At 52.2% G+C, this 18187-nt stretch overlaps 1 protein-coding gene across 8 annotated transcripts in view; it reads left to right on the forward strand.

Moving 5' to 3' along the window:
- The window catches only part of LOC104333678 (ankyrin repeat and fibronectin type-III domain-containing protein 1), a 257291-nt gene that overhangs the window by 182387 nt on the left and 56717 nt on the right, over nt 1-18187 (forward strand). For 5 of the 8 annotated variants that reach the window (XM_075436763.1, XM_075436764.1, XM_075436761.1 and 2 more), the window contains one exon: nt 1546-1586. In XM_075436763.1, the coding sequence (XP_075292878.1) occupies nt 1546-1586 (41 nt within the window). Of the gene's footprint in view, nt 1-266; nt 441-1545; nt 1587-18187 lie in introns of those variants that run through there. The other 3 variants (XM_075436771.1, XM_075436768.1, XM_075436769.1) reach the window with 2 other exon arrangements.

The raw sequence follows: 18187 nt of genomic DNA on the forward strand, positions 1-18187 counted from the left end.
GACAGTGGGTCCCTGCCTGCTTAAAAGCTGGGGCCCTCCTCTCCACTCTTGCTTTTCAGTCCCAGGGTGGGAGCACTCGACAGCTTTGGCCGGCGAGAGGAGTGGCGGGAGAGCTCCTGCACCCCTGATTAGCATTCGGCCCCGCTGCTCCCGCTGCTCCCGCTGCTTTGGCGTTTGCGCTCGCCATTGCCTGGCAACCACGGAGCAAAACTACAACAGCAGCCCCGGAGCCCGAGCGTGCTTCCCGCGAGCGTGCACGCACACCGGCACACGGCTGCTGCCTGCGTGGGGACGGGGACAGGGTGGGTGGCGGGGCCACCCTGCACTGCTGCCCGCTGTCTCCCATCCCGGCAAGTCACAAGGGTGAGGACCATCCCCAAGAGGAGGAGGAGGAGGAGAGGGCTCCGACAGTACGACGGCTTTGCTGGCACCCAGGTTTGGTGGGTCTGTCTGTCTGTCTGCCCCGGCACTGCCCACCAGGAGTGTCCCGCTGTGTCCAGCACAGCCGACCCCTGTGTGTCCCGCGGGTGGTGGGGGCTCTGCCGCGCTCAGCGAGCATGTGCCATGGACTGGGGCCTCCAAGCAGGGCGTGGGGCCAGCCTCTGCCGCAGGTGCCTCTGGGACCAGGCGTGTTCGGGGAGAGACTTGGGCGTATGTGGGTATATAAGGCCCCGTCGGATGGCGGGGCAAGTCACAGCAGTGTGTGCGCGCTCTCTGTGTGTGTCACACGTGCACCCTGACTTGCACCCAAAGCGGGGTCCATGGGGTGCCTGTTGCCCCTGGGCTCCCCACAGGGAGGGTCAGCCTGGCTGGGGTCTCCCAGGGGACCCTGGTGCTCCAGCAGCCTGGGTTGGGATGCTGACAGAATTTTACTAGACCGTGCTGTCGGTGGAGTTGGCAGCGCTTGGGAAAATGCTGGCTCATGGGAACCTGAGTGTGCATCAGGCTGGCTCTGCTTCCCAGGCTGGCACGTGCTTGGGGTCTGATGTCATTTTTCTCAGCAGAACAATTTTGTGCTCCTGTCCTTGGGGAGTGGCTGTGGGCCTCGGGCTCAGTCCCCTGCCTTGCCTGAGGCTTGCTGCAGATGATGATGGCTCAGTCTCGCTGCCAACCCTGCACCGCATCCTCTTTGCAGCTGGGTGGACTCAAGAGGACATGAATCCCCCCCTCCCCCCGCCCTGGAGGCTGGACTAGATGACCCACAGAGGTCCCCAACCCTGAACATTCTGTGATTCTGCCACGCTTCTGCAAGTGAGGGGAGACACAGATGTGCCTGAATACATTGGGTTGGGTTCAGACCTCGTGCATCCCCACACCTCTGCTTGAACTCTTTATTTTTACATCCTTGGCTGCTGTGGGCTCTGCCTATGGTGCGTATGGTGGCTGAGGTCCTGAGCTGCCTGCCCTGTCCAGCCAGCCCACACATACCGCACCAGGCAGCAGAAAGCACAGGCGCATGCCTTTTCCTGCTCACCACGTATCTTCATCAATGATACTTGCTTGGCAAAGGGTTAAAGAAATGCATCTGCCTTTTGTGTCTTGCAGAGCCTGGGGTCAGCGGACAAGAAGGACTTTTACCAGCCAAAGTAAGTGCCAGGAGCTGCGGTGAGTAATTGCGTGGAAATTCCTTGTGGGTCCGTAACACCGAGCAGCTCTGTGGCTTGCTAAGATTAGACATTTGAATGTACAAGAATAGCTGCTGCAATTACACAAGTGAGGATAACAGTGGAAGGGCTGTCAATCATTTTGGCTTCAGGGCATATGCAAATCATTAAATCAGGTCAGAAGGAATGATGACAGCTGGACTGAGCCTGGGGGACAGAGCCGGGACCTGGTGGCCGGGAGCGGGAGGTGCAGGGGTGACCTTTCCCACCTCTGGCTCCCTCTGCTCCGGGTTTGCACAGCTGAGCTGCTTTGGAGAGTTGAAGGGTTTAGTTCTGTGTCACAACAGGCTGATCTTGAAGCACGTCTTCTGCAGCCTGTGCTTTGACGTTGATGTCTGTTGTCTTCCATCCGTTGTGTTTTGTAAAGCACAGTGAGCCGCAGGGGTAAGAGGAAAGGAGGAGGCTCTCTGGAGCCACCATATTCATGTACATGAACAAAGGATCTGCAGATCCCCCCATGATCAGAAGTAGTTGGTTACTTAGTGCGTGGCTTGGCCGTGGCTCTGAGCTGGCTGTCGCAGTCCATAAGCGAGTGAGCGAGAGCGAAGCACTTACAGCTGTCAGCCTCTGAGACCCATATTAAGAGGCAAGCAGGGCTTGCACTCACAGGCCAATTCTGTTGTTGCACCCAGCATTCGCAGAGCCTCGCCACAGCACGGCATCTTCAAGACAAGAAGGTTGTCTCTCTACTGGAAAGATGTGTCTGATACTGTGATTGTTTGGATAAGGGCAAACTGTTAAAAGCCATGCGGAGAGGTTTGGTTCTGGCCCTGACCACTAAGCAGCTGTGCATCATGCTGCTGAGCGTGTTGCATGTGGGACCTTGTGTTGCTCCTGCTCTGTTTGAGGAAGTCAACATCTTTATGTTATCGCCTCTTTTTCTTCTGAAACAAATGCCATAGGGGGTCTTGAAGTTGTGGAACAGTGCTCTGACATGCAGGATTGTCAGAGGAGCGTGGTTTTGGAAGATTCAGAGGGAACTGCGTTGAGGAAGTTTCTCCTCCAAAACTCACTGTCCTTCTGCACTTGCTCTTTCTTTGCTGCTTTCAAAAACATTCCTGCAGAGCTGATTCCCAGCAGTGCCTGAGCACGCTGTGGCACCTTAGTCCAAGTTAACTTAGCATCAGAGGAGGCACCTCCAAGGTGCACTGGGGATGGCACGCTGTGTCACAGAGCGCTTTATGGAGCTGCCTGCTCGCAGTCTGTGATGGGGAGCACAAGCGTCGGGTCTATGTGTGTTCTTCAGTTATCTGCTAGCTCCTCTTTCTTTATGCCACTAAAAGTTTTTAGAACTCTGCACTAGTCCCTTAGGTCCATACTGAAAAGTGGGATTTCAGGGAGCTCCTCTGTCCGCTCACCTCAAGGTAGTGCTCATCATCAGCCTTCCAAGACCACTGGCAGCTAAAGACTTCTGAAAGTACAGCCAGAGCCATTTCCCAGGCTGTTTAATCCCACATGGCTTTGTGGGAGATCAGAGGGATATCCCAGGAGGTTATGGAGTCGTCACAGACTCAACAACAAAATGAACACACATTTGGCAAAGGGCTTATGACTGTGCTTTTGTGACTTCTACCAACAGTTGTACAAAATTTTAGTGCTTCTTATTGTAGCACTGCTGTGTGCTTGTGTAGTGTGTGTTTTGACAAGCAGGCTTAAAAAAGATCGAAGCATCTCTGGTGTCCCTATTCCAGCTGAAGCTTTTGTGAGGCTTTAAGTAAGCAATTTGGAGGAAACAGGTAACGAGCTCTTACTCTTTGGTTTTCCTGCGGGGTGGTTTTGGCGGTAGGTAGCCATAATTATAGTGCTGCTTTAATAGCTCGTTTCATCAGAGAAACGAGAGATGTTTTTCTACCTTAAGAGGGGGAATATGGACTTCCCATCTCACTGAAGCTGAAGAGCTATTGGGTCAGTGGTGGGTGCTGGTGCAAAAGATCTCACGCATACAGGGTGTCTTGTCAGCACTGCCTGGTTCCCCTGTACCACGAGGCTACAGGACCACCATGGTTTGGCCAAGCCTCTTGTGATAACAGCTGTGACATGACTAATCGCAATATTATGACTTTGACTTATACCCATCCTATTTACATTCCTCAGTGGCTGTTTTGGGGTTGCGACTGGTAGGGTTTGTGGCTGTGATGTTGCCTGGTACTACTGCCCCTGTCTGATTTGGCTTTTTCATCCACCGACTGCTGCTGGCACCATTGCTGTTGCGGGCAGACCTGCTCTCGCTGTCACAGCCAGTATGCAAGGCTGGGCCAGGCACCTTATGGAGGCCTTCAGCCTCTGGCACGGCTGGAGCTGGTCTTCCTCAGCAGAGGAAGATGCCTGGCAGCTGCTGGAGGTCTGGTGGACCTGCCGAGGGCTCAGGAGAGCTCAGCACTTCTGCAGCAGCTCTGCGGACACACTCCCCGGGCTCTGGGCAAGATGGCAGGGAGCAGCCAGAGCATGGGAAGCAGCTGGTTCCCGGAGCTGCGCCGAACCCTGGTGGTTTGTGAACACATCTGTGCGGCAAGGCTGGTGATATGAGAGAAGTCTGGCAGCAGATGGGTGGCTCTCCAGCCCCCACGTGACAGAGCAAACTTGACTGTGCCTCTGCTTTTCCTTTTCTGCACTTCAGAGGCAGCATTCACCCTGCTGACCAAACCCTCTGCACTGCAGGAGCGGAGTCAGAGCATCCCGGCTCTCAGGTCAGTGGTATGGGGCTCTTACAGCAGATGTAGGTTGTAGAAAAAGAAAAAGGAAAGATACATATGCTAGAAATCTAGGCAGTGGGTTTTATCACTGCTTGTACCAGGAGCAGATCTTGCTCTGTTCCTGGTATGTTCAGAAGCTTTCCCTGATCAGATGTCTTCCTCCTTTCCGTGCTTTGTTGCCTCTTCCCTTCAGAAATGGAAATGCTGTCATTATGGTCCCTCACCCCATAGTTGCCATTGGTCTATCTCAGCCAGCATTAGGGTGTTTCCTAGGCGCCTGGAATAGTCCAGTGTCATCAAGGGTATGGGGATGTGTCTACATTCACCCACCAGCCTTTGATAGCCTTTACACTAGGCTCTTCCCCTCTGCCCATTCCATCCAAAGGGTTTTATGGTACAGATCTCTTGCTGGGTTGCCCCAAATGTAGTGTGGCAATCACACAGGAAGGTGTAGTGAAGGTGGGCCTCCACTGCAGGAAGTCAGAGGTGCCCAGGATGAAGCCACCAGAGCCGCAATGATGTTGTTGCCCGCTCTGGGAAAGGCACTTTTGCTTCCGAGGGTTTCAGTGAGGGTGCTAATGGCTGTTCCTGCAAGAGTTGGCCCGTGTCAGGAGTTGTGACTCCTGGCTTTTAGCGTGTCTGGGAAGTAATGTTCCCTCTTTCCACATTAAATGGAAGGATATGGCCTGAGTCAAGAAGACTCAAGCATTACTCTTAAAAAAAGCTTGAGAACTGAATGGGCAAGAGACTAGCTTAGGAATAACAGGCACACAAAGAACTCCCATAGCTGGAATACCTGAGAGAGTCCAGCAGTGAGCCAACATCTGCACAGGTTTCCCAGCCTACACCGGCTGCTCCAGCCATCCCGTGCGAAGAGGTACAGATGCCTTCCTGTGTTTCCAAAGCAGGTTGTTCAGATGTCAGAATGATACATCCCAACCTAACAGTTCTCATCTGATGCAGTTTGGGCACGTACCTCCCCCATCGCAACCCTGCCTGCAGCCCTGCTTCGTCTGGGATCTGACCAGTGTTTGTAGGGACCAGGGAGGAAACACCTCATGCGCTGAATCCAGCCCCTGAGTTGCTTGCCCCTGTGTCAGCCCAGTTTTGGAAGCTGCTAATACAGCTGTAGTGTTGTTAGAATATCCAGGCTTCCAGAGGTCCTTCCAAATTTCTGACAGAGGGCCCTTGACTGCTTTGTCAAGGCAGTTTCATGAGCAAGGACCTGCTGGCTTAAGACCCAGGGATGCCATGCTCAGAGACAGGAATAGGCTCTCCTGGGACGGATGCTTTTGCTTAATAACTCTCCTGGCAGGGCTGGTTGGAAGTGTCTTGACAGAAAGCGAGAAAGGCTGGTGTGTTTGCTAATTCCTGGTGGCATATATTTGCTCTTCAGTGTCAGGCACCAACTGGAACTCAGTTTCTTCGAACCCAGAAGGAGATTTCGGTAGCAATGACAATCATAAAATCTCGAGCAAATGTAGACTGAAATACCTGGGTTTAATTAAAGTGTCACTGATTTGCTGCAGGAACTGCTTGCGCTCCCTCCCCGTGCTGTCTCCTCTGCTGAGAGCAATGCTCATCTGTCAAGAGACTTGTCACTTGGGAGCAGTTAATATTTGCCAGGCACTTTGAGGTGTCAAGAGAGACACTGCTGTAACGACACAAAATGCTCTCCATTGATCCGCCCATTCAGTCCCTTGGGATGATGTGGCCATGCTGAAAAGACCTGATGTCTCAGAGCTCATGTCTTGCTCCAGCAGAATCCCACAGCGCTTTTATACAGGCACCTCATGACTCTGTCTCCATTTCAGATTAAAGATTGCCACCCGCCTTCTGTGCTTAAGCCTCAGACGTGTAAACACCAGGAACCTTTGAAACCACCTTACATAAAGCAACAGCTCATGTTTGTTTAGCCTTGCAGTCTTCGTTACGCCAAGATGTCTCTGCATCTAATTCGTTGTCACCCTGCTCTTAAGGCAGAACATTTCATCTGTTAGACTAAAACCTTTCCGTGCCAGCACTTAGATGAAAGTGAGTGTTTCGTTGCTGAATCATTATCTTGTAAAACAGTGGTATTTTTAAGGATCTAGAAATCAGTATTTACATCTTGGAAGCATTAAGGGCCATCATAATAAGCTAGATGTGTTCCTGAGCTGGGTGTTCATTTCATTGCCTCCTTAACTCAGAGATTATTGTTATAGTAATGATAATAATAATGCACATAGGTGCTACATTTGACTTTTTTTTGCAGTGGTTGAAGGCTGTTCAGTTGGGATGCTCTTCAGGTAGCTCAGGTTCACCTGCAAAGTGCCAAGCTGTGGGAACAGGACACATAGGAAAAGGGGAGAGTGAGAGGCGGTGCAGATGATGCAAGGGGAGCGATGGGGTAGGAGAAGCAATGCCAAGGCCACCTTTCTGTACCAAAGCCATGGAATACACAACGCTACAAGAAACTGCCCCAAAACCACTTTCACAGGGTTGGAGAATGCTTCTCCCAGCTTCAGTCGTAGAAGAGGATGAAGTGCCATCACCAGCATCTCTGGTGGCAGCGGGATGGCAGAGCGGGAGTTGGAAGAGAAGTGTTGGAGTCTGTAGGGTGGGTGCCCCTCAGACGGGTGCAGGTTGGCAGCTGAAGGGGAGCAGAGCCCTCCGGAATGGACCATGAGCATGAGCTCCTAGCTTTCAACCCCAAATCCTGGCTATGCCAGTTTTGTTAAGAGTTGGGGAGTCAACTCCTCGACACACAACATAATTAAGTAAAGGAGATTCTGATGCTGGTCAGGGTATCCTAGGAGCTGGGTCTGAGCCACTAAAACTTTGTAGCAAGCTTAAAAAGTACTTCCCCTGGGGTTTGGCCAGTGGATTCGGAGCCTGAGTTCCAGGAAGGTGGAGGGGCTTTAAACCTCTCTGACTGCTGGGAAAGGAAGGGAATCCTGGAAAGGTACTTTGGAGAAATGTCGTGGTTCAACAAATGCCAGTCTGGGGATGGAGAGCAGCGCTGGAGAAGCTGGGGAGATGAGGGTTAGCAGAAACAGTGAGCAGTGGAGGTAGCTCACGGTGTGACAGAGAGTTGCCTTGGACGTTTGCAGCGGCTACAGGAGACTGTTTGGTACTGCAGCATCTGAGCAGTTCTGCAGCCATTCTTCTGGCCGTCAGAAGGTCTCTCTCACCCTGTGGTGTGCTTATCTTTTAAGCTAAGGTGGACCAGCCTCTCCCAGTAATGCCCTGAGCCCAGAAAGCCTTCTGAGGAGGGGGGATTCTGCCCTGGCGGGGCTGGTGCTGCTCCTTGCCCCGATGCTGTTTGGAGGGTGATGGGTGCTGTGGTGTGCCAGACTGGGGCTGTGCAGGCCCTCCAGCCCTGGCAGCTCCCCGAGGGGTGAAAGTGTGCCATGTCAGGGCCTTGCGATGGGGTGGGAGGGTAGTCTACATCTCCAGCCTCTTGGGAATGGTTTTGTCCCCTGAAGACCATTTGCTGTGCTGCTGGGAGTGCCAGCTCCAGCTCCGCTTAGCTCTGTGGCTGCAGAGGGAACGGGACACAGCCTTGATGGGAAGCGGTGCTGGGAGATGTTGGTTGGAAGCTCAGAGATCGAGCAGACAGTCGCCTGGATGATTCGCCCTGTGGCGTCTGGGCTGTCTGCCCTAGCTAATATTGGTATTTGCTTTTGAAGCTGGGAAAGCTTGTGCCAGTCTGTGCCCAGTGAAGTGAGCGGGACCGCATGCTGACGGTCCAGCTGTCCTGCTGCTGCCCCCCTGTCCAGGCAGCCTGGGAGAGCAGCACCGGGTTATGGCCCTGATAGGTCCTGCTGAAGACCACTGTTTTTGTAAAGTATGAATGAATACAACCCTCATTCATTTGCTTTTTTATTGCTTGTTGTGGGACAGTGCTCACCCTGGGTCCCTATGCCTGCTGAGGCTGGAGGACCATGGTGAGGTGCTCTACACCCGGATTTATGAGGATCGAGATGCCCTAGGTGGCACCAGGACCTGCGGTACCCAGAGTTAAACATCTTGGCCCGAGGGGCATCAGGACAAGGAACCACTTGGTTTCCACGGTGCCTTGAGCCCAGGGGACAGGAGGAGGAGTTGCTGGGGCTGGTTGAACCCATGCTGCTCTGGGTGCCCAAGCCAGGCGACCACTGGACGACCTCTTTGCAGCATGCTTGCTTTCTGGCTAGGAACAGCCCTCCTGGAGCTAGTAGCAGAGCAAAGTTTAGTTTTTTGTTGTTTCTGTGCAGCTTTTAATGTGTTAAATGAGGTTGCAGTGTAGGCTCTTGCTGTGCCAGTTGTCATAGAAACTTGAAGGGCTTTTTTCTCTTATCCCCCCAGCCCCTTTCTTTAAACCAAAGCAGGGTTGGGTTCCCCCCCTCCTTGTAATTTCAGTTTCATTCCAATTAAAAACCTGCCTGGCCCTGATTCCCCATCTCCAGCACTGCCACACAAGGACTTGGTGTCTTTATGCTGTGCTTCCTTTTGTCCTAACCAAAGGGGTCAGTTCCCGTGAACTGGGCACTTTCCCGATAGCGCTGGGTGGGCTTCGGTCCCTATGGAGCTCCCACTAGGGTTGGGGCTGGTCCTCAGCCCATGTCACTCTGCGGTGCCTCTGGGTAGGAGCCCACCATGGGGTGCTGCTTCTTCTGAAACTAGGGAGCCCTGCGGACATGGCTGCTTGGCACCCAGTTGCTGGAGGTCCCCAGTCCGTTGGTAGAGGCACGGACATGGCTGTTCCGAACCCGGGGCTGCCTTCCCCTCTCGTGGGATCGGAGGATGCTGCCAGCTCAGAGCTGAGACCAGCACAGAAGCCACCTATGCACCAGCTGCAGCCCTTCTGCATTTGCTATGCTCTGCATTAATCATGAAAAGGGAATCGAGCGTAGGAAGATGGGCATTTTTTAACAAAATAATCAAGGCTGCGTTCTCCCCTAAGCAAGAGAGCGAAGGGTTTGCTGCAGTGAGTCAACACAGAGATGCGTTTGCCATGGGAGGTAACGCTCCCACCCACAGCAACCATTGGTCCCACAGCTGGGTACCAAGAGGGAGAAGTGGGTCAAGATGTTTCCCAAGCTGCTTGGCCAGCACTCTCTGCTGGTGTTTCTCCAAGAGCTGCGAGAGGTCCCTTCCTGCATGCTTTACTCCTGGCACGAGACTTGACAGGGACTCCTCACAGCTAGCAGAACTTGTAGCTCCGAACTCGCCTTTGAGGAGCTAGCACCCGTCTTTGCTGCTCAGTGCCTCCCCAGCTCCCCATTGCTCCAAGGCCTGTGCTGTCTCCTGAGTCATCCATCTTCACCATGGTGTGTGGCAGGGGTTATTCTCGGAGCTCCAGTTTTGCACTGGGATTCCCTTGTGTGGGATTTGGGTATGAAGAGTCTATTAGATCATGCTGTTCGGCCTCCCGTGTGCTGTAGGGATGTAAATTCTGCCCACACACTCTTCTCCATGAGCTGAAGAGGTTGTGATTGCCCTCTGAGAAGTATCTAATCCTCCAAGCATCTCTGAGAGGTATCTAATCCTGACCTGAAACTTGTTTGAACTTGTTGGGCTTCAGTTCCCAGTCCCTGTCTCTGCATATCTCGCTGGATAAGAGCAGTTGGCACTGCTCTCGGGGGGTGGGTTGGCAGAATTTTTGTCGATAAACTCAATATAGCTCATATCTTTTGCAGCAGGATATTTTCTCCAGCCCTCAGATCAATTTTATGACTCATCACTCCAGCCTCTCTGCTTTTTTAGTGTCCCCTTTTAAACGTGGGCATCTTAATTGCGGGAGTGTTTCTGTGTCAGTCTCAGCAGTGCGATGCGTGTAACTCTCCTCTCCCCCAAGAACTGCATCAGCTCTTTTCATCACAGCACCACATTAGAGCCTTGTGTTGGGCTGGTCACCCGTGGTGACCCTTGAGCCTTTCTGGAGGCTCTCTCTTGTCTGGGATACAGTCCCTGTTCATAAATACGGCCTGAATCCTTCTCCGTAGGTGTGTCATTCTACGCTGGCCTGTGTTAACATATACAGTGTTTGAATGGGCTCAGCATTACCAAGCAACCCACATTTCACTCTCTCCACATCAATATTTACCGTTACATCAATCTTCCTGTCATCTGCTAATTTTTTTGAGCAAGGATTTTGTATTTTCTTCTTGATCATCGAAGAAAATATCGACTAGCATGATTCCCGTGGAGCCTCGCTAACGATTCCCCATTGATGACTTCTGCTTGAGACCTGTCAGCTGGCTCTTAATCTATTTAATGTGTTTTATTGATACTGTATAGTACTATCTTCTAAAATCAGAATGTCAAGAAGCACTTAGCACTCTGTCTGCACAGTCGTATCGTACAAGGTACCTTTTTCAGCTCAGCCTGTATTCTCTAAAGAGTGACATCGGGCTCATTTGACAAGATCTCTTATCTACAAAGACACGCCGACTGACTTTAGTTATAACTTACATCCTTTAATTATTTCTTAATTTAATTCCAGATGAGCCCTGGCTTCAGGGTCTTATATCAGGCTGACCATTTAGTAGTTAAGTAGGTCATCTTCACTGCTGGGTGTGAATGTTGCTGTGAAGGAGCCATTTGCCATCCGGACATGCAGCCCAAAGTTTGCTCAAAACAAGCAGCAGAGCCCAGAAAACTCTCCCCAGCTTTGGGTACACGTTACCTGTGCTGGCTGTTTCGTGCTATTTGGCCGCCTTATATATAGGTGAGGATACTAACAGTTCGGGAAAGCATCATCTCTCCTAGGATGTACTTTACTCTTCTTTTTTTCCCAAACACAGAATGTGTATTTATTGACTATATTTGCTTTTTCTGCAACATTCTGAGCAGTCCTCCAGTCTTTGCTTACAAATGGACCTATTGCTAGGATTTGTTTGGCTCCCAGTAGTAGATTTTGCATGTCCAGCCATGCATTTTCTCCTGCTTTCCCCTTCTTTAGTTTCCCTTCTCAGTCTCCTACACATTGTATCTTTTCATTTGTATTGACGTACCCTTTATTCTATATCCCATTTCCACTCTGAGCCTTCATTTAGCAAATGGGTTTTTGAAGTGAGTTGCTCATTTTCCAAACTATGGGACTTTACAGACATTCAGTGAACTCCCTTTAAAGAACTCTTTATTTTTTCTCTCTACTTTTTCAAAGTCTTTCTTGCAGTCAGTTTTACCCCATCTCCCAGGGTGTGAAAATGGCCATTGTGCAGTACTGGGTGTGTGCAGTGCTGCCTGCCCCCGTCTTCTCGTTGGTCTGTGGGGTTTGCTGCCAGCCTGGGCTGCCTCTCCGGGCACCCACCGCCTGCCCCACCTTGTGTCACCTGCTGTGCTTTAGCTTCTGCATTGTAAAGCTGTCAACTACAGTGTTTAGAAATGCACAAAGTATTTTACTGCTGGCTCTGTGAGTCTTCTGGCGTGTTACTCACAAACCTAAATCCTTCATAATCCATTATTTCTTTCTACACATTGAGAACATATATTTAAGGTTGAGCTCCTCGAGTCCTGTGCTGGCTCAGGTATGATGTGCCATGCCTCTTCCCAGTCCCTAGTAAGAAGGTAAATCTGTATTTCTTCAAGCACTGGCTGCTGAAAGATCTGTATTTCTAAAGAAAAAAGTACAATGGCATGTATTGTAAGCATATAGTGCCCTCCTTTTCCTTCCCTGCCACCCCTCCTACGCAGGGACTTCTGATCACGTAAATTATCGTAGCAGGTTTCAGTAGTGTCAAGTGCATTTGATTTCTGCTTGTGAGTGAAAATTTCCCGTTCCTCATGCTCCTTTCCCAACCTCACTGCCTTGCATCATCTCTAGAGCTTGCTGCTTTGCCCATTTGCACAGCACGAGTAGGATCTCTGATCTTCTTTCCTGGAACAACCACAATTTAGTCTGACTTTTTATTCAAATACACAGTCCTGGTGTTTTCTCTCCATGCTTTCACCTGCGATGCCAGATAGACAGCTGGGCCCAGAACCATCAGCAGCTACATCAGCCTGCACTCCTGTCAGAAGCTTGTCCTCACCTAAGACCACCCACACCATGGCCAACCTGGCTAGTGTCCGAGCACTTTGCTGTGTGCCAGCACTGGAGGGTGCCTGGTGCTCACCTGCCAGAGATGCTGTTCTGCAGAAGAGCATTTTGTTGTTTCGAGCCTGCTGGCAGGCCGCATCTCCTGGGAAAGACTGGTGGTTTGCAATGTCCTTCCAAAACGATCCATGCTCTTCCCAACTTCCCGTTGTCTCCTGCCATGCTCCGACAGGGACCATGTCCAAAGCACAGTGTGCGCTACAGGTGGTGGCTCTGCAGCCCTTCTCTGAGCCGCCTGAGCTCCCAAGAGCAAAAATTGCTGCTGGTGGTGGAAATGACAGTATTAGCCTTGAGAGCAATCAGCCAGGTCTCTGTGAGCTGCGGCGTTGGTGTTTCTCCTCTGGCTCTTTGCTCTGGGAGGGATAATCAGGCTGAATACGCTGATGTACTTGGGCTGTGCTGAGCAGACTGTGGGGAGACATGTAGATAGCACTAATTTGCTCAGGGAACAGCGTGTCTAAGGACATTAAAGGAGGAAAATACATTGTCTTTACTGCGTCCTGACAAAGCGGTGTGCACAGAGGTGAGATCTAAGGCTTTGAGCTTTCCTGTAGATTTCTGGCATTAACAAAGATAGGATTCAGAGTAGCACGGTGACTCCCAGGAGATGTGTGGCAGGAAGAGTGTGGGTGCTTGGTTGTCTCTCAGGCTTGGGACATCATGTAAAAGAGCACCACCCCCAACATCACCATCTAATTTATGGGGAAATTAATTCCTCGTCCAGAAGTGCCTCATCTCCCCGTGGACTGCATAGGGAGCCTGGGCAGCTAGCTCGGATCTCTGCCATCAGTCTTGCCACTGATGGCTTTCAACACATCCAGAAGGTGCAGCTGAAGGTAGGATGAGCCTATAATAATTACTGAAGAAACACTGGATAATGGTATTTATACCTAATTAGAGACTTGACTGAATTAAGCTGTGGACAGCATGGGCAGGTTGACTTCGAGGAGAAGTGGGGGCATTTTACTGAGGGGTTGTGGGAGACCTGCTGAACCCCCAGCCACAAGAAGACACCTTCATGTCCCACAGTAAATGGAAATGTGTGCAGTGCACTGCATTGAGGAAATGGGCTGGAGAAGGAGGAAAAAGGAACCCTAGGGCCCACAAAGTCTCATTTTTACATTTAAAAATAGGTAAGTCAAGCCTTCCCAAAAGCTTGAATGCCTCAATAAAACCTCTGGAGCTGACAGTGCTCAAGCAGGGGCTGTTAGAGGTTTTTCTTTGTGATATGAGGTAGGAAGGAAAAAGCACCCAGGGAGGGAGGGCTCAGCTGCATTCATTCTCCCCCTCGGATGTCAGAGAGGCTTTGTTTTCCAGTATTGCTTATTATTCATACAGCTATCTCATTAAACAGCTGAAATACAGCTCCAGCTTGGGGCTCATCATGGCCTGGGCCCTACCGTGGAGCTGTGCAGTGTCACGGCTTTCCACCCCAGGGAAAGTCCCACCGGAGCCGGCAGGATGGTCCTTGGTGCTTGCCTTCGGGCACCAGTGCTGGTGGTAGTTTGGTCGTCTTTTCCCCACTGCGTTCCTCTTTTCTCCCTCTCTCAGTCAAAGGTTCTGTCCTGGATCCCAGGCCGCCATCTAGCAGATGTGTGGCTTAGCATTGCTTGTCCTGAGGGTGCTTCAGCTCTTGGCAGTGGTATTCCCAAAGAAGGTACAGCACAAGAGCTACTATCTCCGGATGTTTCCCTTGTTCCCAGATATTTCCAGTAAGTCCCTCTGCCTGCACACAGTGTCTTGACCGCCTGCGTCAGGGCCAGGTTGCCAAGCGCAGTTGTGCCGGATCTCTGTTCTGCAATGTGGCCGCTCGGCTTTGCCATTTCCAGAACAACTGGACAGCTCTGAGGATGAGGAGGACTCTGCTTCTGGGCTTTTATTGAGCTTCTGTGTCCCCCTACCTTCCTCCAGCAGGTGAGTGTTGCTGGAGGCTCTGGTTTGAACCAGAAACCAGTCTCAGACTTCTGACCAGTTTCTAATCATCTCAGACTGGTTTCTGTCTTGATTTTGCTGCCACAAATTACTGACTTCATGAACGATGAAGCCAATCTCTGAAAGCAGGGGAGGAGGCAGTGTGGCTGCCACTGAAGACGTTGGTTCTGCTTCATTGAGAGTGTCCTGTGGAATCCCTTTCCTTTGGGATCTTGTTGGCTGGCCAGAGCCGGCAGTGCTGTCACCAGCAGGGACCACGTGCATGCCAGCACACTTTGCTGCGGTTGGCAGTGAGCCCAGCATGATGGATCGCACCTCCTCCCACCAGTGCGGAGCGTGGTCCTGGGGGATCTCCTAGCCACGAGACCCTGCTCACCGGAGCAGTGGGGACGCTGGAGGGGGTGTCAGCCACAGTGCATGTGAAACCCTAAATATTTGTACACAAAGGCCACACTGAAATCCCCATCCTGGTCCAGACACCAGAGGTGTCATTTTTGATTTCCCAAACACAGAGAGAGCCCTTTCAGTCCTGGCCTGCTCAGACACTGCAGCTTTAATGTCCAAGCACCCAGCGTGTTTCCACTCCCCTCAAATGCATCAATCAGGTCTCGGTGAGGCTCTGAAAGAGCCAGTTTGTTAAACAAACACACTTAGTGTAAAAAGTTTATTCCAGTTAATTAGGACTTCATTGCAATGGAAACAAATTACCCAGCTGTCATCTGCCAAGGCAAACAGCAGTGGGGGAGAGGTGGTCCTGGCCAGGCGGGAGACAAACAACCATCTCAGACAACCTTATTTATGGCCTTTTTATGTATTTCTGTATTTATTTGGACATTCCTGAGCTGGAGAGCTGGGTTATTGCCGAGCTGCATGCCCCAGCACTTGCACGGTGTAGGCTGTCACTGGCGGCAGGTTATCTGCCCACAGGGCTGCAGGGCAAAGGGCCAGCACCAGCCCGGCGGGTGCTGCCCGTGGGCAACTGGGGACTGGTGTCTGTGTCCCTGGGCTCATCCCTTCGGGCTTGGCCGGGGCTCTTGCTTCAGAGGCAGAGGTGAGGTGCTGGATGCGCAAGCGATGGGCAGGTCAGGGTGAGCTGCTGGTCTCTGCTCGCGGATGGAGGTGGGGGATGTGGGGGTCCCCGCACGGAGCAGTGGGGTAGGGAGGCACTCGGGAAGGCTGGGGGCTGGTGGTCACTGGGAGCTTTGCCCAAGCCAGAGGCTCCCACACTGCTGTGGTTCCCTGCCCTTGCAGCGGGATGCTCTTTGTCTGCGTTGACTCTGGGCATGAGTCCCCAGCCCTGCTGTAGCCTTATTCTCTCCTCCCAGCCCAGGCAATTAACTCTTAGGCAGGAGAGGCGTAAGCAGTGCCTGATGAGGCTCCCACTCATTTCCAGCTCATTTTATTTGAAAAAACACCCAGTCGACACCCTTTTTTCCTCCCTGAACTTTTATTGAAAAAGAGGGAGAAAGGAGGAGCTGGGCTGAGGGAGAGGGAAGCTGGGCAGTACACGGGAGCAGAGCTCGGTGGGAGCTGGAGGCCGTGCGATTCCGGTGGGAATGCTTGGGGAGCTGGGCAGGATGGTGCTGGCTCCCGCAGCCGCCGCGGAAGCGACGGATAAACCCGCGGGATTAGCAGCGTGTATCGTTGCAGGAGAGCAGCATCCCCTTCCTGGAGCATTAGTCACCCGAGCCTGACGCCGGGGCGGGGGAGGCAAGTGCAAGTCATCACATTACCTCCTCCCGCCCGCTCCCCAGTGGCCTGTTCTTGCTTGGTGTCCCTCCAGCTCTGCCCTTCGTAGCCAGAAGGTGGGCTGTGCCAGGGTGGCCATGGCTTGGGTGGGGACAGGCGGAGGATGTTGGCCCCCGGGTTGGATGGGTGCAATCAGCACATCTCTGCTTGCCCGCAGAGGTTGTCCCCCCTGTCATAGCCAGCAGCGGGGTGGGTTGGGGTGGCACAAGCATGGGTGCTTCTCCCGATCACCCTTGGGGATGCGTTCTCCGCTGCAGGCCTTGGGGATGTGGAGGACAAGAGCAGGTTTCTGCTCTTGCACTGGGACCTTCCAGTGGGCTTGGATTTCTCTTACATGCCTGGTGGATAAACCCAGGGGTCTTCCACACTTCTCTTCTACCGCAGTCGTGTCCAGGCCAGATTTTTCTGGTCCTGTGAAATCCTGAAATTTGCATTTGAATTTCACATTGCGAGTGAGTTGCCATCCAGACCCTTTTATACACTTTCCAAGAATGTTTCTGTTGCCTTATAGCCATGAGATCACCATGGCCTATGCTCTGAGGTTTCTGTCTGTGATGGCACACGTTCAGCAGGGTAGAAAGCCTGGATCAGGGCATGCAACCTTGGAGGGGCCTGAAAGGGGGCAAAGAGCAGAGCCGAGCACTGATAGCTACAGAGATGATTCCTGAAACCGGACTGATCTCATCTGAGGGATGTAGGAAAGATGGTGACCAGCACTGGAAAGGACAGATTTGGCTTCGTTTCTGGACTTGGAAAGGAGCAGAGGAGGGACTGGGGAGTTTGGTGCCAGCAGCTTGGTTCCTCAGAGTCAGCTGGGCCATCTTGAGAGGTAATTTGAAATCACAAAGATAAAAAGCAGCAAGGATCCTCAGTGCCACCTTTCCCTGCCCGAGCGCTGGGCTCTGTTGGAGGCAGCCCGCCATTGCTTCAGAGGCAGCGGTGCCCCCTCGGCCTTGCAACGATGGGCATGGGGGTCCCTGTGCTCCCACTCTCCGTGGGAGCCTCAATGGGCAGAGCCGGAGCACGGAGTGCCGGGCATCTCCCTCCTCTGGCTGGCAACCCTCTATTCTTAGGGATTTTAGCTTTCTGTTTCTAGATTGACTTGTTGTCAGTGTTTATTTTTAGTTCCTCCAGTGCCTTGCAGATTCCTCGAGGGATTCTTGCTTTCCCTCTCCCTCCTACAGGTTTGTTTGTAATGTAGTCGCGTTGGTTTGACCATGAGCAGGAGCGTTCAACGCCGGTGGGGGCTGCACTGGTGCTTGCGGAGCAAATTATCTTTGTGGGTTTATCATGGGTTGATGGGTCCATGGGGTGTGGGCACCCTGGGGTAGCCACCCCTGGAGAGACCAGGGTGCTGGGAGGGAGCATCGCTCCCGCCTACAGCCACGGGTGCGGGTGCCTTCTGGTCATCGCTTAAAATCCCTGTTGAAGCATGCAGGGTGGCTGTTGCCCCCCTTGCTCTTCTCAGCACTGCCCTCCCCAAGGTTTCTCTCTGTTCGCTACTCAGGGGGAAAAAAATTCAGATCAGCATCGCTGTACTGGCTGCGAGGAAACAAAACCCAAGGTCCTCCTGCAGCTCCACAGCCAGGTTGGATGGAAATTTTTAAGTGTTTTTTTAAAGCCCTGCATAAAGTAATTGAAAACAAGTTGTGAGTATATTTTGGACTCCGGCAGAGCTGTCGTCGCCTTGCTTTGCCCACTGCCTGTCCCAGACAAGGGCTCACTTTGAGTGTACCCTTCTGCTGAGCAGGGGGGGAATGTTTTCATTTCTAATTTAGAGCATCCGTCCCGCCGGGGTCCAGCCCCCCATCTCCCACCGAGCCCAGCCCAGCGCTGGGAGCCCAAGGACTCCCTGCAGCGAGTTTACCTGTCACCACCAGCTCCAGGAAGCGTGCTAATGTGTTCGTTAGAAAATGTGACTCTCTTTGGACTTAGCCTCCTTCTTCACGCACTGGGTTGACGCTTGGTGGGGGATGTGTGAAGGTACAGTTTGTGCTGTTTTTTCCAGGATTTCTGTTATTTTGTAGAGGAGGGTAAGTCTGCTTATTTTTAAACATCTAAAATTTAGGTTGATATTCAGTGTA

Source organism: Opisthocomus hoazin, chromosome 15, assembly GCF_030867145.1.
Source record: "Opisthocomus hoazin isolate bOpiHoa1 chromosome 15, bOpiHoa1.hap1, whole genome shotgun sequence".
Taxonomy (NCBI): domain Eukaryota; kingdom Metazoa; phylum Chordata; class Aves; order Opisthocomiformes; family Opisthocomidae; genus Opisthocomus; species Opisthocomus hoazin.